Consider the following 25,628-nt stretch of genomic DNA (forward strand, 5'->3'; position numbering starts at 1 on the left):
TCTTAGAAAATGCATATTAAAATACTAAGGGATGGCGTATGCTGATTTCTGTGACTTACTTTAAAATGTATGTACTTTAAAATATATGCTGATTTCTGTGACTACTTTAAAATGCAAACTATTCTGCCCTTCCTCCCCACTAACAACAGATAATCAGATAAAACAAATGTGGCAAGATGTTAAAATTATAGAATCTAGGTGTTAGGTATATAAGTGTTCATTATGTTAGTCTCTTAAAGTTTGTGTAGCTATGAAAAGAAAACATGGTCTCCAAAAAACAGACTCAGAGAGAGATAAGGAGAGACCCCAGTGAGAGAAAGGCAAAAATTAAAAGCAAGCGGGCTGAAATGAAAATGAGAGAGGCTCAAAATATAATACTGGAAAGAATAAAAATAAGAATTGATACCGCAGATAATTCAATTAATGAACCAGATCAAGAGTTAGCAAATGACAGCCTGTGGGTGAGATCCCATCTGGAGCGTGTTTTTACATGGTCCTCCAGGCAAAAAAACGTGAGGTGGAATGAGAGATCGGCCATGGGTTTAACAGAGAGAGAGACTCAGAGAAGGAGAGAGATGAAAAGAGCTGTCCTGGGATCACACTCATCCCTGAGGTTCCAGAAAACTGCATCTGTGTTACAGTGGCCCCACTCAGGGTAATGAGAATGGGACAGGGGCACACTGAAGGCATTCCCTAAACAAATACTGCTAAATAAAAAGGTACTCTGACCCAGGGGCAACTGCTAGGAAGTCAAGTTTAAAAATAATATTAAAGTCCTTCTCGGCAGTCTGGAAGACCAAGCCAAAGGTTGAATCTTCTCAGGAGTCATCAGGGAAATTCCAAGCTACTATTCCACTGTGAATGTGGGCAAAATCATAAAATCTCTAACCTGGAAAGCGGCCTTTAAATCAAGCAGACATCCAACAGTAAAGCGTGAACATCTAACTGCCTGGGGGTATTTAAGTATGAACTTTGAACAATAATTGGCTTTTGCTGACTCAGAGGCAGTCTCCAGGAAACCAAGATCAAAGATAAAAACAAGGGAAAAAGTCTGAGCAGGAACATCAGAGAAAAACAATGAGAGGGAGATAGACTAGAGAGAGAGTTCAGTCATATCACTAAACAAACAAATGACCAAACAGTCCAGGTGATGAAGTGGTATGGGATCCAAATGTGTTCCAGTGTATTATCTAAAATGTTTGGTTTTCAGTAAAAGATTGAGATATGCAGTGAAAGAGGACAGTATGATTTATACCAAGGAAAAATACCAAGCATCAGAAACTATCTTTGAGGGACCTTAGATGATGGACTTAACAGACATACACGTATCTTCAAAGAACTAAAGGAAACCATGCTTAAAGAGTTAAAGGAAGGTACAACAACTTATTACACTGATGATAATAACAAAGCAATAGAAATTATAAAGAAGAACCAAATGGAAACTCTGGAATTGGAAAGTACAATCACTGAAATGAAAAATTCACTAGTGGGGTTCAATAGATTTGACTTGGCAGAAGGATCACTGAATTTAAAGATAAATCAACAGAACTATAGTCTGAAAAATAGAATGTAAAAAGAACTAAAATGATCAGATTCTCAGAGAAATGTGGGACACCATTAAACATACCAATATGTGCATAATGGGAGAGCCACATACATTGGAACTACTGGGAAAAGGCAATCTGTCAGCCTCGCAAAGAACACGCTACCAAAAATTCTTGAGAAGAGACAGAAGGCAGAGGTGATGTACTCCACAGACCTCAAACACCCCTTTTTGAATGTGCTGGTCTGCAGGGCTTGAATGAAGCCAGAATGTGTTCTGAGACTGCCTAACATGACATGAAAATTCTCCCAACTGATGTTATTATGTTTCGTCTAAAATGTATTAACTATTCTTGATGTGGTAGTGCCCCTCCAAGATGGCCCCCGATGATCCCTACTTCTTTATACTTGTGCTTCCATATTGTTCCTCCTCATACTGGATAGGAGCGATCTGTGTCATCAGTAGGATATTATGGAAGCACAGTGTGTGACTTTTGAGGCCAGATCATAAAACACACTGTGGCTTCTGTCTCTTTAGCACTCACTCTAGGGAAAGCCAGCTGTCACGTTTTGCGGACACTTAGCAATGCTAAAATGGGGTCTATGTGGCAACGGAATGAGATGTTCCGTGAAGAGCCAGTGACAAACTGAGGCCCCCTGCCAGCAGCCACGCAAGCCCTCTTAGCAGCTGATGCTCTGGTTCCAGTCAAGTCTTCAGACAACTGCTGCCAGAGTCCTGACTGCACCCTCACAAGAAACCCTGAGCCACAGCCACTCGGCCAAGTCACTCTTGAATTCTTAAATCCCAGACACTCTGAGAAAATGTTTATTGTTTTTAAACCATTAAGTTATGGGGTAATTTGTTATCAGCACTAAATTTACACTTAGCTAATGCAAAACAAACAATTTCATAAAATACTTTGAGTTACGTTTTGTAGGTGTTTTTTTTTTTTAAATTTTTTTTTTCAACATTTATTTATTTTTGGGACAGAGAGAGACAGAGCATGAACGGGGGAGGGGCAGAGAGAGAGGGAGACACAGAATCGGAAACAGGCTCCAGGCTCTGAGCCATCAGCCCAGAGCCCGACGCGGGGCTCGAACTCACGGACCGCGAGATCGTGACCTGGCTGAAGTCGGACGCTTCACCGACTGCGCCACCCAGGCGCCCCAAGGTGTTTTTAATCTAGACAAACTTTTATGCTCCCTTAGAAATATGGAAGGTTATAGAAGAGTATTTTTAAAAAATGTTTATTTACCTTAATGAAAGAGAGTGTGAGTGGGGGAGGGACAGAGAGAGAGAGAGGTGGGGATAGGGGGTCCAGAGGAGGCTCTGTGCTGATAGCAGCCAGCCCGTGCGGGGCTCCAGTGCACAAACCAGATCATGACCTGAGCCAAAGTTGGATACTCAACTGACTGAGCCACCCAGGTGCCCCATAAAAGAGTATTTTTAAATAAATATAGAAATGTATACTATCGAAGTATATTGGTTTGTAATTCTCTAATAACAAAAAAATTAAGGTTGACTTAAGGCTTAAAATACTCTTCAGTGAAAATTTATTTTCTTTTTCTTAAATATTCAGAGAAAGAAAGTGCTGCCTGACTATGTGATGGAAAACTGCTCTTACAAACAGCTTTTGGTAAAAACTAGATTTGGTGTCATTGATGTAATGGTAGGGTCTGGACCATTCACTCTGTTTTAATAGCCTATTTATAACTACTATGTCTTAGTTCCAGCTGCTACAACAAAGTACCCATAGACAGGGTGGTTTATAAACAACTGAAATGTACTTCCTACAGTTCTGGAGACTGGGAATCTGAGATCAGGGTGCCAGCACGGTCAGGTTCTGGTGAGGACCCTCTTCTGGGCTGCAGACTACGGATCTGTCCATGTATCTACACATGATGGACAGAGAGTGAAGTAGGCTCTCTGACCTCTTCTTACAAGGGCACTGATCCCATTCATCACCCAATTCCTTCCTAAAGGTCGCACCTCCAAATGCCACTGCACTACAGATTAGATTTGAACATCTGAATTTTATGGGAGACACAAACATTCAGTGCATACACATTGCAGACAAGCATATGTCTAATAGCAAGGGCAAGCAGGAACACACAGGTTTGAATCATGGACGACTTGCAGGGTTTTCTTTTCCTGGTCAAATCTGCCTATTGTACATGGAGACTGAATTTGAGTTCCCGTTTTCGCCTCCTTATCAACAAGCTGAAGGACTTAAAACATTAACGTGGAGGAGAATAAGATTTAATGCACGTTCTTCATTTGGCTTTCTCAAAATTAACAACAAATTATAAAATTTTTGTGGTAAGAGTATCTAAATACTCACCATGTGCTTTAATGCATTAAAAAGTAGTTTTCGCCCAGATGGTTTGTCAAAATCAGCAATAATCCAGAGAGTAACTGAAGAAATTACATCATCATCTGAAAGTATCAAATAGTTTAGTCAAGCTGCCTCTTTTTAAAATTAAACTAAAAGCAGGGGACATTTCCAGCTAACAAAATACATTAAAAAGTATTAAGCTAATTTTTTGAAAATAAGAAAATATTGCTAAAGATTATACACACACATACACACACACACACTGACAGGCATATAAAAACACTAGAAGAGTGCTATATAAGCTTTAAATAAACTCGGATACCAAAAAGTAAGAATAGTCTCTAAGGGACATACCTGTGGAATACTTTTATTAGTAGACAAAAGTTGTATTATACTTATGTTTTCGGAATTGGCGAGCAAAATGGTCTTCCAGTTACAGCTATATATTTTTTTAAAATTGAGAATTATACCCCACATAGATGTAAAACTAGATACAATAAAGCTTATTAATAGATACTAAAAACAGCAATATTAGCTTACAATTCATTTATTCCCAAACCTCTATTATTAACTTGGTCTAATTCACATTACCTGTGCCATCAACATTAATACAATTCTTTTTTCAGAAAAATTTGAAAATTTGGAAACCACAAGGAGAAACAATTTTTAGTTCTGAAGTCACAGTTAAATGGGTTTAATTTCATCTAGGCTCTGTATGCATCACCTGTACACTTGTCTAGCCATCATTAAAACCTACACAAAAGCTAGTCCTTTAGATCACATAACCTACTTGAAACAATTATAAAACGTTTGCCAGACCAAAAACTTACCCCTGAATAGATGTGAGGCCACCATTACTACCACACTCAGTGATATCTAACTATATGAAAACTATAACAGAAAGAGGGCTGACATTGAATTCACATCGAAGCAATTTAAGTGTGAGGCAGTAGCAGCACATTCTTTTCAAAGAAGAAAGGTAAAGAATTCTAACGCCTTTTTAAGGTCAGCACTTTCACCATCATAGTTAGTAAACTGAGAACTATTTCAAAGTGCTAAGTAAATTTCTCACAACTCCATCAGTTCTTTACACGTTTATATAAATGCCAAGCAAAAGGAAATTGGGTGTTTCCCAGTTAACATTCTTTTAAATTGCTAGAGATTTAAGAAAAGGCCATTAATTATAGGCTAACTTATTCTGATGCCCAGAAGGAATTTTTGAAATACACCTCAGAACCTGAAAAATAGACTTCTCCTATTTTTATTCCTTGTTTCTGTTTCCTTTTCCCTTCACTTGTCACAGTCAGGACCTCATTCTGCCATAACATAGAACTGCATTGTATTTTATTATTTGTTGGATTTCTTGGAGACAGACCACTTTATGAACATAAAATCTGGGATCTGTTAGGAAGTAATTCTGGGGCCATCTGATCCAATCTTGATTCCATGGCATTCTAAAAAACTGGCTGGGTGGCCTCTGCTTAAAACTCTCTCTATAAAAATATACCCCTTACTATGAAGTTCATTTTATCTTTAGATCACTCTCATACACTGAGACAAAACTCAGTCTTCTTTTATCTTTCACATATTGGCTCTCATTTTTCTCTCTAGAGCAAAGATCATCAAATAAAACAAAGCAAAACCGAACCAGCTGAACTCCAACTATCCTTGTCTATTTCGAATAGGTCACTGTACTCTAACAAGGCTTGGCTCCACCATCGACTTCCCTGCCCAGGCTAAATGCGTATTTCCCAGTACATTCCTGTATCGGTCTCCCTTCTTTTCTTATAATCCCCAATGTAAACAAAAATCCAGAAGCTTAATCAGAGGGTAGAACTACTTCTCCTCTGATCTGGGAATTATACTCTTATGCATGCATTATAAGACACGAGGTTACACAGTCCGGAAAGTCTTTTATCACTTTCTTAAAAAGGTGAAAAGTGGAACAGCTTGCTTTAAGAAAAGGCAAAAAACCAAGATGAGCCCCTGAACATATAACTAGGGTAGAAGGTATTTTCCCAGCACAATCCTTGTATCCTAAAAAACTACAAACTCTGAAACTGAAAACCAGACCTCTAGTCAAATGGCAACATACAAATTCATTATGCAAACACCTCACTAAAATTGCAAATTTTGCTACTTTAGGAATAAAGTCAGGAAAATAAAATATGCTCATTACCTTCTTGGGTTAAATAATACATGTTCTTTGCTATTACAGCACTCTTATCTTGCGAATCCAAGAAAAAGAACGTAGAGAAATCTTCAACATCAGCAGTTACTGAAAATTTTCATATTAAATGTTAAATAACCACTTAATAAAACATGCACAACTCAGTAAGCATTTGTAGAAAGTATATGGATCATTTTACCTGATGTGGATATTAAATTAAGGTACTGCCATTTAGCATGCAAAATCAAAGGATTTATACGGGGTACAACATTATTCTTATCCATAAGGAAATCAACTGCATTTGTTCGATCATTTAATCGACCCTGAAACAACAAAAATATTACTTAGGTAACACAGATAATTTATAGGCATATGTTCTAAAGTTATGCACAGAATATACTTAAAGGCTAATCTAAAATAAATAAATAAATAAATAAATAAATAAATAAATAATTCAGGCAATTAGGATTCATACAATAAACTTTACATTTACAAAAAATATTCCTGTAAATACCTGAATTTTTTTCCAATCAAGCATTTCTGATGTAATTATGCACAGATAAACTTAGTTAATTATTACTTTTAAATTCGTTACTAAGTGATCAGGATGGAAACTTTTGCTGCAGAAAGTTGTTTTAATGCAAAAAATCGTTTATAAAAATATCATCTATCATGTACTTCCTCATAAATGCTTGCCTACCATAAAAACGTCCCTCTGTAAATATACTGTCGCGTCCATCATTCTGCGAAGAACGGCCATTTCTAGTTCTTTCATACTGAGCTCTTCAAGCTTAAAGGATTCTCCGTTATAAAGAGCTTGAGGCAAAGGACCCAGGCCAGTCATCTTATAAAAGCTTGCTCCCACCTATTTAGTTCAAAAAATATCAGAGTTAAACTGAAAAACGTCTGTCTGGAAAAGAAATGCATATGTAAAAGAAGGGACGGGCTTTGGCGCATTTTGATACGCCACAGGAAAAAATGGTTAATTGTGCTAATTTCATTTGTCCTTTCCGAACATTATTTAAAGCAAAGTAATCTACCTATGGAGCAAGAATCAGGAAGCTTTTCCTGTAAAGGGCCAGCTAGCACACATTGCAGCCTTTGTGGGCCATCCAGTCTCCGTCTCCACTACTCAGCTCTGATGCTGTAGTGTAGCAGGGGTATACACCGATGCAGGGATGTGGGGCTACCTCCCAAGAAAACTGTATATATAAAAGAGGCAGTGGGAGGGCAGGATGTGCTGACCCCTGTGCACAGTATAACATTAAAAAACATACCATTTATCTGGATCAGAGATTCATTCAGCCCTGCATTCATTTGTTTCATTAACAATTTTTGAATTCATGCCATCGGCATTAAACAAGATGCTGTGAATACAAAGCTGAAAGTCGGCCCTCAAGGGATTCACACAGACAGGGCCAAAACAGAGGCACATGCAAGTTTCTGCGGCAGCCAGGAAGAAAACTCGCGGATGGAGAGGAGGGGGTCAGAGAAGCCTCTGGGAAGGGGTGACAGGGAATGTCTTAAAGGGTGAGTAAACATTTGCTGGGAAGATAAAGTGGGAGAAGTGCATGTGAAGACAGGAATTGGGGGGAAGAGAACACAGCCTCAGGCAACTGCAAGTTATTTTCTTTTTTTTTTTTTAATATATGAAATTTATTGTCGAATTGGTTTCCATACAACACCCAGTGCTCATCCCAAAAGACGCCCTCTTCAATACCCATCACCCCCCTTCCCCTCCCTCCCACCCCCCATAAACCCTCAGTTTGTTCTCAGTTTTTAACAGTCTCTTATGCTTTGGCTCTCTCCCACTCTAACCTCTTTTTTTTTTCCTTCCCCTTCCCCATGGGTTTCTGTTAAGTTTCTCAGGATCCACATAAGAGTGAAAACATATGGTATCTGTCTTTCTCTGTATGGCTTATTTCACTTAGCATAACACTCTCCAGTTCCAACCACATTGCTACAAAGGGCCATATTTCATTCTTTCTCATTGCCACGTAGTACTCCATTGTGTAAATAAACCACAATGTCTTTATCCATTCATCAGTTGATGGACATTTAGGCTCTTTCCATAATTTGGCTATTGTTGAGAGTGCTGCTATCAACATTGGGGTACAAGTGCCCCTATGCATCAGTACTCCTGTATCCCTTGGGTAAATTCCTAGCAGTGCTACTGCTGGGTCATAGGGTAGGTCTATTTTTAATTTTCTGAGGAACCTCCACACTGTCTTCCAGAGAAGCTGCACCAGTTTGCATTCCCACCAACAGTGCAAGAGGGTTCCCGTTTCTCCACATCCTTTCCAGCATCTATAGTCTCCTGATTTGTTCATCTTGGCCACTCTGACTGGTGTGAGGTGATACCTGAGCGTGGTTTTGATTTGTATTTCCCTGATAAGGAGCGACATTGAGCATCTTTTCATGTGCCTGTTGGCCATCCGGATGTCTTCTTTAGAGAAGTATCTATTCATGTTTTCTGCCCATTTCTTCACTGGATTATTTGTTTTTCGGGTGCAGAGTTTGGTGAGCTCTTTATAGATTTTGGATACTAGCCCTTTATCCAATATGTCATTTGCAAATATCTTTTCCCATTCCGTTGGTTGCCTTTTAGTTTTGTTGATTATTTCCTTTGTTTGCAGAAGCTTTTTAATCTTCATGAGGTCCCAGTAGTTCATTTTTGCTTTTAATTCCCTTGCCTTTGGGGATGTGTCAAGTAAGAAATTGCTATGGCTGAGGTCAGAGAGGTCTTTTCCTGCTTTCTCCTCTAGGGTTTTGATGGTTTCCTGTCTCACATTCAGGTCCTTTTCCCATTTTGAGTTTATTTTTGTGAATGGTGTGAGAAAGTGGTCTAGTTTCAACCTTTTGCATGTTGCTGTCCAGTTCTCCCAGCACCATTTGTTAAAGAGACTGTCTTTTTTCCATTGGATGTTCTTTCCTGCTTTGTCAAAGATTAGTTGGCCATACTTTTGTGGGTCTAGTTCTGGGGTTTCTATTCTACTCCATTGGTCTATGTGTCTGTTTTTGTGCCAATACCATGCTGTCTTGATGATTACAGCTTTGTTGTAGAGACTAAAGTCTGGGATTGTGATGCCTCCCGCTTTGGTCTTCAAAATTACTTTGGCTATTCGGGGCCTTTTGTGGTTCCATATGAATTTTAGGATTGCTTGTTCTAGCTTCGAGAAGAATGCTGGTGCAATTTTGATTGGGATTGCATTGAATGTGTAGATAGCTTTGGGTAGTATTGACATTTTGACAATATTTATTCTTCCAACCCATGAGGACGGAATGTTTTTCCATTTCTTTATATCTTCTTCAATTTCCTTCATAAACTTTCTATAGTTTTCAGCATACAGATCTTTTACATCTTTGGTTAGGTTTATTCCTAGGTATTTTATGCTTCTTGGTGCAATTGTGAATGGGATCAGTTTCTTTGTCTTTCTGTTGCTTCATTATTAGTGAAAAGAATGCAACTGATTTCTGTACATTGATTTTGTATCCTGCAACTTTGCTGAATTCATGTATCAGTTCTAGCAGACTTTTGGTGGAGTCTATCGGATTTTCCATGTATATCATGTCATCTGCAAAAAGTGAAAGCTTAACTTCATCTTTGCCAATTTTGATGCCTTTGATTTCCTTTTGTTGTCTGATTGCTGATGCTAGAACTTCCAACATTTTGTTAAAAAACAGCAGTGAGAGTGGACATCCCTGTCATGTTCCTGATCTCAGGGAAAAAGCTCTCAGTTTTTCCCCATTGAGGATGATGTTAGCTGTGGGCTTTTCATAAATGGCTTTTATGATATTTAAGTATGTTCCTTCTATCCCCACTTTCTCAAGGGTTTTTATTAAGAAAGGATGCTGAATTTTGTCAAATGCTTTTTCTGCATCAATTGATAGGATCATATGGTTCTTTTCTTTTATTAATGTGATATATCATGTTGATTGATTTGCGAATGTTGAACCAGCCCTGCATCCCAGGAATGAATCCCACTTGATCATGGTGAATAATTCTTTTTATATGCTGTTGAATTTGATTTGCTAGTATCTTGAGAATTTTTGCATCCATATTCATCAGGGATATTGGCCTGTAGTTCTCTTTTTTTTTTTTTTTACTGGGTCTCTGTCTGGTTTAGGAATCAAAGTAATACTGGCTTCATAGAATGAGTCTGGAAGTTTTCCTTCCCTTTCTATTTTTTGGAATAGCTTGAGAAGGATAGGTATTATCTCTGCTTTAAACGTCTGGTAGAACTCCCCTGGGAAGCCATCTGGTCCTGGACTCTTATTTATTGGGAGATTTTTGATAACTGATTCAATTTCTTTGCTGGTTATGGGTCTGCTCAAGCTTTCTATTTCCTCCTGATTGAGTTTTGGAAGCGTGTGGGTGTTTAGGAATTTGTCCATTTCTTCCAGGTTGTCAGCATATAATTTTTCATAGTATTCCCTGATAACTGCTTGTATCTCTGAGGGATTGGTTGTAATAATTCCACTTTCATTCATGATTTTATCTATTTGGGTCATCTCCCTTTTCTTTTTGAGAAGCCTAGCTAGAGGTTTATCAATTTTATTTTTTCAAAAAACCAACTCTTGGTTTCATTGATCTGCTCTACAGTTTTTTTAGATTCTATATTGTTTATTTCTGCTCTGATCTTTATTATTTCTCTTCTTCTGCTGGGTTTAAGGTGTCTTTGCTATTCTGCTTCTATTTCCTTTAGGTGTGCTGTTAGATTTTGTATTTGGGATTTTTCTTGTTTCTTGAGATAGGCCTGGATTGCAATGTATTTTCCTCTCAGGACTGCCTTCGCTGCATTCCAAGGCGTTTGGATTGTTGTATTTTCATTTTCGTTTGTTTCCATATATTTTTTAATTTCTTCTCTAATTGCCTGGTTCACCCATTCATTCTTTACTAGGGTGTTCTTTAACCTCCATGCTTTTGGAGGTTTTCCAGACTTTTTTCTGTGGTTGATTTCAAGCTTCATAGCATTGTGGTCTGGAAGTATGCATGGTATGATCTCAATTCTTGTATACTTATGAAGGGTTGTTTTGTGACCCAGTATGTGATCTTGGAGAATGTTCCATGTGCACTCGAAAAGAAAGTATATTCTGTTGCTTTGGGTAAAGGGGGATCCTGTGAGACAAAGTACCAGAGACATCGCTACAAGCATGAAACCTACAGACATCACAATGACTCTAAACCCATATCTTTCTATAACACTGAATGTAAATGGACTAAATGCACCAACCAAAAGACATAGGGTATCGGAATGGATAAAAAAACAAGACCCATCTATTTGCTGTCTACAAGAGACTCATTTTAGACCTGAGGACACCTTCAGATTGAAAGTGAGGGGATGGAGAACTATTTATCATGCTATTGGAAGTCAAAAGAAAGCTGGAGTAGCCATACTTATATCAGACAAACTAGACTTTAAGTTAAAGGCTGTAACAAGAGATGAAGAAGGGCATTACATAATAATTACAGGGCCTATCCATCAGGAAAAGCTAACAATTATAAATGTCTATGCGCTGAATATGGGAACCCCCAAATATATAAAACAATTACTCACAAACATAAGCAACCTTATTGATAAGAATGTGGTAATGACAGGGGACTTTAACACTCCACTTACAACAATGGATAGATCATCTAGACACACGGTCCATAAGGAAACAAGGGCCCTGAATGACTTGACAGATATATTTAGAACTGCCAAGTAATTTTCTGTGTCTACGGTGGGGAGAGTTCTGTGTGTGGGAGCAGTGAGATACGGGACACAGGCCAGCTCCTGAAGGCGCTCAACATCTGCATTTTACCTTGGGAATGACAGAAGTTACTAACCAATTCATTTGCTATTCATAACTATGTATTATTATAGTTACCATCATTGCTAACATTCTCATAATTACTCTGTGAAGCTAAGTACTACCATTACATCCATTTTACAGATGCTGAAACACACACGCAGAGATGAAATCACCTCCAGGGCCACCACGCGGCTACTGCATTTCATTTAATTTTTTCTTTTTCAAGTTTTTATTTAAATTACAGTCAGTTTAACATACAGTATAGTATTAGTTTCAGGTACAGAATTTAGTAATTCATCCTGTACATACAATTCCCAGTGCCCATCCCAACAAGTGCCCTCCTTAATGCTAATGCCCATCACCCATTTACTGCGTACTTAACTGTGTATTAGGCTTATGAGTGCACATAAATAAAATGCAAATTCTGTCCTAAGGGAACTCATAGCTTAACAGAGGAAGAGATGGACCTATTAAAAACAAGTGTGAGTATAGCACCCAGGGGTTCCAAGGAGGGCATGGTCAGTTCCATCTAAGAAGAGGGTAAATACTGGTAAGTAATAGGATCAGGTGTGCTTATTTAAAAAAAAGACCACAGCAGCAACGGTGAGAAGGAAAGACATGGGAGAACAGGCCCTGGGAGTGTCGCTCATGAACTACAACAATAGCATGGGAAAGAGAGCAAAAGCAGAACAGAAATCAGGGGTGATGGGCAAGGAGAGAACAAGGCAGTTTCTGAGACATTCAGCTGGCTGGACGGCCGGAACATAACCCTGTACTGTTTGGGATGGTAGGAGCGAAGCAGTGGGTTAGGATGGCAATCAGGCTTCTTGCATAGGTGGCCAGGGTGAATGATGATGCTACCCTGTAGGACAGGCATAAAGAAGAACAAAATGGGGTAACAAGGAAGATGATGGGCGTGGTTTTAGATGCTTTTGATTCAGGATCCTTACGGGCAATCAACCAGGTATGGGTATGTCTCTGCTGGAAATGCAAGCCCTCTTCTGATTTACTCCATGATTTCTAATTAGGCCACCCGCCATTCCAAAAGCTTTAAGTACCACAAATAAGCCAATGACACTGAATTTTGTATTTTTAGCCCTGTAAGAACAAGTTGCCAAACAGGGACTTAACACCTAATCTAACTGCAGCTTCAATCTCCCTCAGAAAATTTTCCATCAGATCAGTACCAATCAGTCTGTCACAAGGGCAGAGAAGTAGTCTACATATTAACCCCCCTGCTTTTCCCCTAAGGGAAGGCCTCCTTGCCCAAAACAATCCTTTTCTTTTGCTAATAACGTTCCTGCCCCACCTCCTTCTCTAAAAATCTTTCCACTTAGTGTAACTCCTCAGATCATCCTTCCGTTTGCTAGAGGGGATGCTGTCCTATTCATGAGCATTAAAAAAAAAAAAAAAAAAAGCCATTTAGATCCTTAAAAGTTACTCGGTTGAATTTGTGTCAGTTAACAGATTTGGTGGCAGCAACGGGGTCAAAAGTGAACTTTGCCAGCATTTGGGGGCAAGAAACACAGGTGTAGGAGCCGCAAACCCTTTGAGCTCCTGGTCTTTCCTGCCACTTCTAAGAGCTGTGGGTCAGTTCCTGTCAGTTCTCTCTTCTGAGAGACAGAAAATCCCATACACTGTGCCCTCCAGCGACTGACTCAAAATGATGGAGAGTGCTCTTTCAAAAAAAGGCAGGTCATGGTCACCTCACTGCTCAGTATCTTCTCAGACTTTTTACTGTTGCCACGGTCTTCTTCGACTGTTCTGAGTTCCAGTTAGACACTGTTCACTGTGCAATCCGCCCCCTTCCTTCCATGACACACACACAACACAACTCCACTGCTATCCACACAGAGGCAACACCAACTGCTCACAGTTCTTCACAACTCTGGACTTCCTAACACTGTCCTCTGGGATGTCAATCTCCTGCCACTTTGTTTTCTTTGATTCAACTTTTCGTCCTACTTCAGGACTCAGCTTGCCATCCCCCACTCAGAGACTGTATTCCTTATCTCCACCCCCAGAGCACTCCCCTTTCACTCTATGTGCTGTGTACCTGGGGGTCCCTTCCAGTGAAGACACATGTCCATCAGTCTCGGGCACAAATTTCTCTGATGCTTTCCTTTCCCTTGTTTTCTCTGTTCTTCCTGAGTCTTCTGGATTGAGACTCTACTGGTTTGCCATTTATTCTTATTTTTATTTCTTTCTCTTAATTTCTCTCTCTGCTCTATTACATTTTTATTTTATTAAAAATTTTCAGGAGATTTTCCTTGCACGCTATTCTTTTACGTCTTGTGCTTGAACATTAGAAGTACTCAATAAACATCTGTTGAAAGTGCAGATAAAGTTTGGATGGAGAGAGAAAATTACGGGAACATGAGCTGAGGGAATAAAGGCCTAAACTCGTCAATTTTCTTCATGGATGCAGGAGTCAGAATGATTTTCTAGGTGTGAAGAGGAAGGCAGGAAAGGGGTTTAGGGAATGGATGCAGGTTTAGAGTAGAGTTTGGGAGGGGTAGGGAGTAGAGAAGACCCAGCTCAACTGAAGGGTTGTCAGGTAACATTGGGACGGAAGACGTAGACCATCCTTACAGGACAGTTGCAGGAAAGGACGGCAGTGAACCGAGAGCAAACGGGGGGCACGTACGCACACAACACAAAAATGAACTTGGTATTTCTGAAGAGTGTACTGTGTCCCTAATCTTTACAAAAATCCTTAATATTCGTAACTTCAGGAGACGATGACTGCAGACATCTTAAAATAACACAACAATACAAATTTCACTACTTAAAAGTGGGTTTCTGATTAAATCCTGTAGGTTCATCCACATACATGCTTACCTCTTCTCTCTTCATACATTTCACTAAAGTGAGAATAACAGAGAATGTAAGAGCCCGCAAAGATAAAGAAAAACGGGAGAAAAGACAAAAAGCAGGCGAGCAAAGTAAAAAGTGAAGTCACACCTGTGCAGACAGAACGGAACATGAGTATTTTTCATCATCGCTGGAGACACTCCGGATCCCGGACGGAGGATGAGAGCAGAGAAAGCGGAAACTAGCTGAGAGTCTGCACAGGGAGCAGCTGGCTCTCAAGGGCCCTCTCTCAACCCCGAAAATCCAAACTGTTCTGCTTTTCTTATTCTCTGCTGAAACTGAATCACAGAGACCAGCCTCGGTGATGACAGGCAGGGTGGAGAGCTGAGAAAGGGGACGGAGACCAGGCGGGAGATTCAGGGAAAGTTCCCATCCTTCACACCCAGTGCTGGACCACAATAGTGGGTTCCCACACATAACTCGTGCCCTCACCTCCTACAGGTGCACCCTCTTCTGTCACATGTACTCCTTCTAAGAAGAAAATAAAGAATTCTTATTTGAAGAATCAAATGCTGCTTTAACTGCAGGTCAGCTCAGCTCCCCGAGCGAGGCTCACCAACTCACAAGACCCATGTGTTTGTGATCCGCTTTTCAGGATTTCATACTTCCATGTGAACCAGACAGTGTAAGACATCTGACAAATGCTTCGAACACAAAAGAGAGAGATCGAAATGAATGAGAAAATGGAAGCTTTAGAAGGCAGAGGTAATGCAGGGAGCACAACAACACATCACAAAACACTTGTAGCTAAGACAGTATATTGCGTCCATGAAAGAAAAACTGGGATGCTATAAAACAGGAATATGATACAAGAGGCACCTCCAGAAAATTTTTAAAAAACTGAATGAAAAAGACAAAGGAACAAAAAAAGAAGAAAAAGCAAATAGAGACCCAACTCAGAAAACTCAGAAAGGCCAGAGAAAATAAACGAAAGCATTAGAGAAAGAAAACAGAAATCCCCAGAATTATAGATATGAATCTATTAGAAGGAACTCACCAAATACTCCCTACATAGAATGAAAGAGGATCAATACAAAGACAGGTCATGAGATTTCCAAACACCAGAGATAAAAAGATTCTAGAAGCTTTCAAACTGGATTAAAAAAAAAGAAGGCAGAAAGACAAAAGAATTAAAATCAGAATGATATCACTGGTCTCCACAGCCTATCAGAAGATAGGAGACAGCATAGAAAAGCCTCCAAAATTTGAAAGAAAAATGGTTACCCCGCTCCAACTACCAATAAGACACAAATACAGTATAAGATTTTTAACATAAAGGAATGATAATTTTTCTCTTAAGTATATTTGCTTGGGAGAGAAGTAAAATCAGAAATAAATAAAAAATAGGAAATGCACAGTGCTAGCAAAACCAGAGATAAATCAGAGAGCCTGTAAGTGGGAACAGCAAAGGCAGACCCAGAAAGGACAGTGGTGCTTCAGGCCCAGGGGATGGCCAGTTCACTTTAGAGGAAGGGGCACATGGCTACAGGAGGCATTCTGGGGGCTGGTGTGCGTGAAGGAACGTGCCGGTTTGTTCGTTGCTATGTGTATTTGTATGAAAATCTCTGGATAGATATGTGACCGATCTACTGACTATTTGGATACATTTGCAGTTAGAACACTCCACAAATGGGTAAAAATATGGAGCAAGTCTTAAAGTTTAAAAAGGGTTACTAAAAAATGGAAGGACAATCGTAGTATTTGATTTACTAAACAGGGAATACTTAAAAACTCAGACACACTAAATATTCACTTACCCAAAATGTGTTAAAAACAGAGCTGATAATCAGCTGGTTTGCACTACACAGACTTTACCACTTCCTAACGTAATAAAATACTTCTGTACCACTTGGTGAATAGCTGCTGTCCTGGGATGGCGATTGCCCATGAGAACCATCGTGACCTCTTTGTCACACTCCCAATGTCGACATGATTCAGCCATTACAGGGTAACCATCAGCATGAGGGCCTCAAGACTCCACTCCAGCTCTAGGACCTGCCTCGGGTTGACTCTCTCTCTGACCGGTTGCTTGTGAAGCCACAACAGTTTTTAAATATTTTAAGTAACGCTCCTAGACTTGGAGAGACCAAGTGAAGGTCTGGAGGTAGGAAAGAGCTCAATCCCCCATGACTATAACAGAAACTCAGCAAATGTATCTAAAACTTAAGATGTGCTGTGCAACTGAAGGAATACAAAAGAAGATGACTCCTTTTCTTGAAGTAACAACAGTCCAGTTGGAAATGAAATTTACATCCATATATGGTATGTATAAAAAAGGCAATTAATGGGAAACGGTAATATTGGGTTGTGAATACCAATATTTAAGGATAACATGGTGTTATTCAGATGATGTTTTTATGGCAACTGATAATAAGTACTATGTTTTGGCTATATGAGAGCTCAACTTAAATTCATTTGTGTATCAGCAGAGACTACTGTTATATTTACCCAGAATCGACATGAATAAATGAATCCATTTCTTTCCACATATAACTTAGATTATGAACAATATTTTAAGCTAAATAAATATACTGAAGTTAAATAAACAGCTTGAATATTTTTACCTAGCTGTTCTTAGGAATGTATTTTATTTAAATGCACTTCATAGCCTTAGGTACATAGGTGTTATAAAAGGCTTTATTCATTAATTTTTTTAAGTTTATTTATTTAGAGAGCCAACACAGGGGAGGGGCACTGAGAGGAGGGGAGAGAGAGAATCCTAAGCAGGCTCCACGCTGTCAGCAAGGAGCCTGGTGCAGGGCTCAAACTCGTGAACTGTGAGAACATGACATGAGCCGAAATCAAGAGTCAGAGGCTTCAGCAACTGAGCCACCTAGGCACCCCACAAAAAGTTTTAAATACTATGATTAGTTTGAACCAGAAGTTTTTTTTTACAGAAACAAAGCATATACAAATCAGTAAAAAATCAATAGGCTGTTACAGATCTATAAAAAAAAAAAAAAAGGGAAAATCAATTAGAAATTTTTTTTTTTTTTTTTTTTTTTACTCTGGAATGAGAAGTGATTCTTAGTATCACCATTATGCATCTATCAGGCAGGCAGGCTCAAGAGATACGATTTCTGCACAAGTGTTAGTCCCTAAGGAAGGTAAGGTCTGACTAGAAATTGTGCTCTACCACTTAGTAGCAAGCAGAGAAGAGCCCACTTCTTTAAAAAAAGTAAAATAAAAGGGGCTCAGTTGGTTGAGCGTTTGACTTAGGCTCAGGTCACGATCTCACAGCTCGTGAGTTCGAGCCCTGTGTCAGGCTCTGTGCTGACAGCTCAGGGCCTGGAGCCTGCTTCGGATTCTGTGTCTCCCTCTCTTTCTGCCCCTAACCCACTTGCGTTCTGTCTCTCAAAAATAAATAAACATTAAAAAAAATAAGATTAAAAAATTAAAATAACATAGAATAAAAATATAAAAAATAAAAAAATAACAAAAAAAAAAGAGAGAAGAAAAACACAGCATGTAAGGTTTAAGAACAGAATTACTTCCAGGACTCCTATAATTACCATTCACCATCAGCTGATATTAAAACCCAACTGGTGCAACCTTTTGCTTTCAACCTGTGCAAATAGGATCCTTGCTATATAAAAATTCACTGTTTTTCTATTCTGTGAGTTTACATAATCACTATAGGAAATTTGGGTTCCTCTTTCCCTGTTAAGAGTACCCGAAGTATATTTGTAAAAAAAATAATTTTCTTTCTAAATTTCCTTGGTCCAGTGAATAGTTTTATTAAAAGAGATGCCTCTATGCCACTTGGCCCCACATGTTCATCTTGATTGCTTTTTAATGTTTTTTTAATTATATGAAGATAGAGTCATGAAAACAATCAATGAAACTCTCGCTTTTGAAATTATGATTTGGAAAACCATTTGTGCAGGACTAAAAAAACTCCCTAATTCCTACCACACTGGCTTTCAGTTGCATTGAGACCACCGGACTCCTGGCTCTGCTTCCATTTTGGTGCAGCCTGTGTGCCCCGGAGGGTTCCCCATGGGCTACTGTTGGGGCCTCTCCCAGTAAGGCCGTGTCCATATCCAACTATGACACTTCACCCTGACAGCACTTTACCCAGCTACCTCCTTCACTCTCATGCCCCAGTATCTTAGACTTTACAAAAGACACTCCCGTAAATTTAGGGTAGGCATTTCCAGCAGAAATTCAGCAGCACAGCAATTCTTATACATGGCTTTACTGTACCCCCTTCCTCGCCCCCAGAGCAACAGTCTCTTAAACTTCACTGCTCTCGTGACGTTCTGTCCCACTGCGCAACCCTCACTCTCAGATGGCTTTGTCTCCTCAGTATTTCATTCAGTAGATGTTTACTGATTACATAGTATGTTCTAGTCACTGGGCCCTGGGCTTGCAAAACTCAACACGAGCCACGATCCCCACTCTTACAGAGGATGTGGACCAGTGAGAGGGCAGGTAATGAACAGCCAAGCGTAACCAGCATTATGCAGGAGTACACAGTACTATTTCAGCATGTGAAATTAGCACGAACAACTTAATCTCACCTGGAGGGTTAGGAAGGGATGCCCAGAAGTTCTTTCCAAAGTGTTGCTTTTTCCCCAAAGTAACATTAAAGCCAAGCACTACAGAGAAGCAGGCACAGGCTAGGAGAGAAGGGAGGCAGTGTGCAGCAATGCTCAGGAGGAGCCCATGCAGCAACCTGAACTAGTCCGCCTGTGTGGCGGGAACAGAAGAGCAAGGAAAGAAAAGAGTTGTGAAAGGCAAGACCAAAGAGAAAACAGGGGCCAAGACGGGGGGGGGGGGGTGAGGGGGGGGGGGGGGTTGCGGATTACAACACCAGCGATCCTGGCCTTTGCCGTTACCATGGAGAAATACTGCATACAAGAAAGCCAGGATCAGATCTGTGGTCTAAAACCTCTTACAAAATGCAAGAAGCCATCTAGAAAACTTGATGCCTGTAGGAGCATTAGAAATTCAGCCCCAGCGGTGCTCCATCTTCCCAGGTTTGGTTCTTGCCCCAGCCTTTACCTACAAGGCCAGCTTTCCATTTCTTCAAATACAAATTACGTTCCTTACAATTTTTAAAAAAATTTTTTTAACGTTTATTTATTTTTGAGACAGAGAGAGACAGAGCATGAACGGGAGAGGGGCAGAGAGAGAGGGAGACACAGAGTCTGAAGCAGGCTCCAGGCTCTGAGCTGTCAGCACAGAGCCCGACGTGGGGCTCGAACTCACGGACCGCGAGATCATGACCTGAGTCGAAGTCAGACACTTAACCGACTGAGCCACCCAGGTGCCCCCCGTTCATTACAATTATACCCGCAAGTTTTCTATCCTATAAATCCTGAGAATTCTCTTTTCTCGTACTTTTCGAAAGGTCAACAGTGGCAATTTAAGTACTGGTGTACAACTTGCGACAGGTCTGAGGGTCTAAAACCCCAATCATGAGTTAATTTTATTGAGATCATTTATGCATGAGATTATAGTAAAAGTTTCTTGGATCCTATTTTCAAAAACTTACATTCCAACTTACCTTTCTGTCATTATCATATTTAGAATGAATTCCCAAAATATCCCAGATATTAGCATCTGGAAAAACATTTAGGAGAACACTCTTCACATTGTCCACAGTGAGTATATTGTCATTCTTCACTTTTTGGTACATCTGTAGAAATAAAGATTTTATAATTAATTTTCATCTTATGGCAATTAGTTTTCTTTCTTTCCCTGAGTATGCCGGCAGATTTATAAAAACAAGCTTCCTACTTTGTAAGTTCTAAGTATACCATATACATACATATATACACACATTCCCCCATTCACAAATAATTTTATTAAAAAATTTTTTTTTCACATTTATTTATTTTTGAGAGACAGAGACAGAGCGTGAGCAGGGGAGGGGCAGAGAGAGAGACACAGAATCTGAAGTGCACTCCGGGCTCTCAGCACAGAGCCCGATGTGCGGCTCAAACCCAGGAACCATGAGATCATGACCTGAGCCCAAGTCGGATGCTTAACTGACTGAGCCACCCAGGTGCCCCGATAAATAAATCATTTTAACCACACAATATTTCTTCTTCCAATAAAAATTGCTTTATGAGTATTCCATAGCTTTCAAAAATACTGTAACAAATTTATGTTATGTTCTATTTTGGTCTAACTAGACACTATGATTCTTAGTAAAATGATGGTTTCCGTCATTTAAAAAGGTATGTATAAAATATTTCAAGTGCCTTATTTCACAAAGGCTTTCTTTTCATTCTAGGCTTCCTCTGTACCTCCGTTCTTCACCACCCCACCCCCCGATCCCACCCCATCTCAAATGTTGTCAGCACACTGGCATGAGGTAGGCTGTTACTCCTTTATTTTCTTGCTTCACTTGTCCCTCATTGCACACCATGCCAGGCACTCCGCTAGGCATGGGGAAAAGGAACTACTCTGCACCAAGAGAGAAGGCCTCTCTGAGCAGAAACCTCAGCTGAGACATAAACATGAACACAGAGTTAGCATTAAGGCAGAAGAAACCAGTAAAGTACAAGTACCATTAAGTAGCAGTTTGATATACAGGTATCCCCCGCCTCTCAAAAGTTCACGTTATGCCACTTCTCTATTACAAGAGTGACATCTGTTTTCACCAACCAAAAGAAATCCAAAGAGGATTTTTGCTTTCATGAAAAATGGTAAAAAAGTGAAAACAGTGTTCAGCATCTGTTTTGCAGTGAGTGAGGACAGTGGCCCCACCAAGCTCCTTCCCCAGGAACTACACTCAGGAGCATCTCAGCATCCAGCCACCAGAGTCTCAATTGTGTCTATGAACATCTGTGCTTAATTTACTTTGTGCATATCATTAACAAGGTGTGTCCTAAGGTACCAGAAAAGCCTTGAAAGAGGTTAGTTTTTGGTCCTGGAAAATACTAGAAACATTTTTCCATATAAACTGATGGTAACTGCTTCTTTGCTTCATACCATTTGTGTCTACAAAAGCATTTCAGGAATGCTCTACTTCAGGAGTGGGGGAGACCTGTATTAGTTGAGAGTATTATTCTCAGTTTCAATTCACTTGTATCATTATGGCCAGAGACAATAAGGAATCAGCATTCTTCTTCATTTTCATGTTCTCAGTGTAAACCTGGTAACCTATTCCTTTACAAAGACGCAGTCTATAATTAGATCACACAATTTAGTTTTATGAGCTTCTCAATTTATGGGCAGGTTTTCTTCTCATATTGAGCAGCACATGCTATGATCTTAGTAACTGGAAAAAAAAAGCAAAAATTTCAGCCTTCTATAAAGCATAAACAGGGATTAGAAAAATGATATTTTGAATATGGCAAAAGTTATATATGAAAAGTTACTGAGATTAGTCCTTTTACAAATTGGTCATTTTAAAACAGTAGATATTCCTAAGGTATCTAAGGCAGCTAGAATGTCTAAATTACTTAGATATATAATGATCCAATCTTCTCGTACATTAAAAAAAAATTTAAGGGGCGCCTGGGTGGCGCAGTCGGTTAGGCATCCAACTTCAGCCAGGTCACGATCTCGCGGTCCGTGAGTTCGAGCCCCGCGTCGGGCTCTGGGCTGATGGCTCAGAGCCTAGAGCCTGTTTCCGATACTGTGTCTGCCTCTCTCTCTGCCCCTCCCCCGTTCATGCTCTGTCTCTCTCTGTCCCAAAAATAAATAAAACGTTGGGAAAAAAAAAATTTGAAACTATTATGTAACTCGGTAAGCAAAAACAGCAATTTTGGGTCTCTACTTCTCCATACAAATTTTATTTATTTTTCTATTCTTTCTTGCTTTATTAAGGTGTAATTGACAAATAACACAATACATTTAAACTGTACAACATGATAATTTGGTAAACGAACACGCCGTGAAAGAACTGCCACCACTAATTAATATATCCATCACTGCACACAGGTTTTCTTTTTGGTGAGAACACTAAAATTCTAGTCTTTGCAAATTTCCGTTACACAGAATAGTATCATCAAACCATAGTCAACATGCTATATATTAGACCTCCATCACTCATTCCTCTTAAAACTGGAAGTTATACTTTTCGACTAACATTTTCTCACTTTGCCCAGCCCTGTGCCAACCACTTTTCTACTCTCGGTTTCTAGGACTTCAGCTTTTTTAGATTCCACATACAGGTGATATCACACAGTATTTGTCTTTGTCTGATATATGTCACTGAGTCTAATGCCTTCCAGATTCACCCATGTTGTTGCAAACGGCAGGATTTCCTTCTTTTTAAAGTCTGATGTTCTAATTCATGTATATGATGCACCATTTTCTTCGTCCATTCATCCACTGATGGACACTTACATTGTTTCCATACCTTAGCTATCATGAATAATGTTGCAGTCAACGTGGGAATACAGATAGTTCTTTGAGATACTGATTTCCTTTGGAAATACACCTAGAAGTGGGATTGCTGGTTCAAATTGTAGGAACCTCCTACAATTTTAATTTCTTGAGGAACCTCCAGACTTCTCCATAATGGCTATACCAGCTATAGTCTCAGAGGGTTCTGTTTTCTTTACATCATGGCAGCATTTGTTTTCTTGTTTGTTTGATAATAGACACCCGAGGTGAAAGCTCATCGTGGGTTCTGATTTTCATTTCCCTGAGGATTAATCAAGCTGAGCATCTTTTCATACACCTGCTAGTCATCTGTATGTCTTCTTTGGAAAATTTTCCATTCAGATCTATTGCCCATTAAAAAAAATTTTTTTTAAATGTTTTATTTTTGAGAGAGAGACAGAGCACGAGTGGGGGAGAGGCAGAGAGAGAGAGAGAGGGAGGGAGACACAGAATCCGAAGCAGGCTCCAGGCTCTGAGCTGTCAGCACAGAGCCCAACACAGTGCTCCAACTCACAGGCTGTGAGATCATGACCTAAGTGGAAGTCGATGCTTAACCAACTGAGCCACCCAGGGGCCCTTCTATTGCCCTTTCAAAAAAATTTTTTTTCCTTTTGACGTTTATTTATTTTTTAGAGGAAGAAAGAGCGGGAACGGGGTAGGGGCAGAGATAGAGGGAGACACAGAATCCAAAGCAGGCTCCCAGGCTCCCAGCTGTCAGCACGGAGCCTGACACGGGGTTCAAACCCACAAACTGCGGGATCATGACCTGAGCTGAAGTCAGACGCTTAACTGACTGAGCCACCCAGGTAGCCCTTATTGCCCATTTTTTAAGTGAGTTATTTTTTTGTTTTGTTGCTGTTGAGTTGTATGAATTCCTTGTATATTGCAGATATTAATTCCTTACCGAATAGGTAGTTTGCAAATATTTTCTCTCATTCCAGTTGCCATTTCATTTCACTGATGGTTTCCCTTGCTGTGTAGACATATTTCATTTTGATATAAACCCCCTATTTTTTTTGTTTTTGTTGCCTTTGACTTTGTTGTCAAATCCAAAAACCATTGCCAAGATCAATGACGAAGAGCTTACTTACCCTCTATGCTTTCTTTTAGGAAACAGTTCCAGGTCTTATGTTCAACTTTTTAATCCATTTTCAGTTAACTTTTGTATATGGTGGAAGATAGGGATCCAGTTTCATCATTTTGCATGTGGATATTCAGTTGTGCCAATTTACTCCACTCTGCTTCCTATTAATCCTAACTTTATGTTGACAAATGTTAAATTTTAAGTCCCAAATTAGATCCATTTCATCCTCTGCTCCTTTGTACAGTTATTGTCATTTGTACTACATCTATATGTTAAAATCTGCTTTAGTCAATCTTGTGCAATTCAAACACAATAAAATATATTCATATAGCCTTTTATATTCACCCGTATATTTACATTTTTATTTATGGTTACCATTTCATTTTTGTGTGTGAATTTGAGTTACCATCTGGTGTCATTTCCTTTCAGCCTAAAGAATTTCTTTGTATTTCTTCTTCTTGGTATTTCTCCTGAAGTAGCACGGAATTGGAAGGAACCTAGTTCATGTTACTTCTTGTTGAACTTCTGAACTTCTGAACTTGTTGAACTTCTAAACTTATTTCATGTTGTTTGTCCACTTTTATGCTTATGGTGAGATGGTTAATGTGTTGTCAGTTACCTCTCATGGCCAAAAGTTAAAGTCTTAAGGTACTTTTGCATTCTCAAACATGCATTCAACAAATATTCATTAACTATGTAATATCCTATTTTTTGGCTCTTAATCTTGTAAGGTAGGAAGAGAAAATCAAATTACTTGTAAGTTTGTATAGCCAGTGTGGAGAGCTGAGATACAAAGTCAATTGTTTTGCTATAAATACTGTACTTACTCTACCATAACTCTCTAACACATTTCAATAATTTTCATAGACTTTTATAATTTTGTCTGCTATAATATTTCTTTCTCCTGATACTATATTTTCAAATTATTTCATATAGATAAAATAATTTTCTCATGAAAGCATTGGAATAATATTAAAGAGACTTTATAGTTCAGGTATTTTACTAAAAGACTAAATTTTGCTCAAATTATTCTGAATTAGTGAAGCTAAGTCACCTAAAGGATACAATACATTTCCAACAGAATGGTATTAGCTCAATCATGTTTTACTTTTCCATGGGCTATTGAAATTTAAGGGTCAAGAGCATACATTGTTGGTTTTTTTAATGCTTATTTATTTTTGAGAGTGAGACAGAGAGAGCACAAGCTGGGAAGGGGCAGAGACAGAGGGAGACACAGAATCCATAGAAGGCTCCAGGCTCTGAGCTGTCAGCACAGAGCTTGACACTGGGCTTAAAATCACCAACTGTGAGATCATGACCTGAGCCAAAGTCGAATGCTTAGCCAACTGAGCCACCCAGGTGCCCCAAGACCATACATAGTTTGAATAACCATGACCATTCTCACACTTCAGACCCTGGTGAATTCTAGTATGTTATAGGTATTCCTTCCTCATTCATTTTTCCCTCTCTTTCCTCTAAT

The 25,628-nt window shown here is 39.4% G+C and overlaps 1 protein-coding gene across 2 annotated transcripts in view; it reads right to left on the reverse strand.

The window, feature by feature from the left end:
• Window positions 1–25,628, reverse strand: part of UGGT2 (UDP-glucose glycoprotein glucosyltransferase 2) — a 190,019-nt gene that overhangs the window by 68,261 nt on the left and 96,130 nt on the right. For both annotated transcript variants that reach the window (XM_043581775.1, XM_043581784.1), the window contains exons 16-20: window positions 20,231–20,362; window positions 6,749–6,913; window positions 6,248–6,371; window positions 6,058–6,156; window positions 3,885–3,979 (exon numbers count right to left, since the gene is read on the reverse strand). In XM_043581775.1, the coding sequence (XP_043437710.1) occupies window positions 3,885–3,979; window positions 6,058–6,156; window positions 6,248–6,371; window positions 6,749–6,913; window positions 20,231–20,362 (615 nt within the window). The remainder of the gene's footprint in view (window positions 1–3,884; window positions 3,980–6,057; window positions 6,157–6,247; window positions 6,372–6,748; window positions 6,914–20,230; window positions 20,363–25,628) is intronic.

Source organism: Prionailurus bengalensis, chromosome A1 (assembly GCF_016509475.1).
Source record: "Prionailurus bengalensis isolate Pbe53 chromosome A1, Fcat_Pben_1.1_paternal_pri, whole genome shotgun sequence".
In the NCBI taxonomy this organism is placed as follows: domain Eukaryota; kingdom Metazoa; phylum Chordata; class Mammalia; order Carnivora; family Felidae; genus Prionailurus; species Prionailurus bengalensis.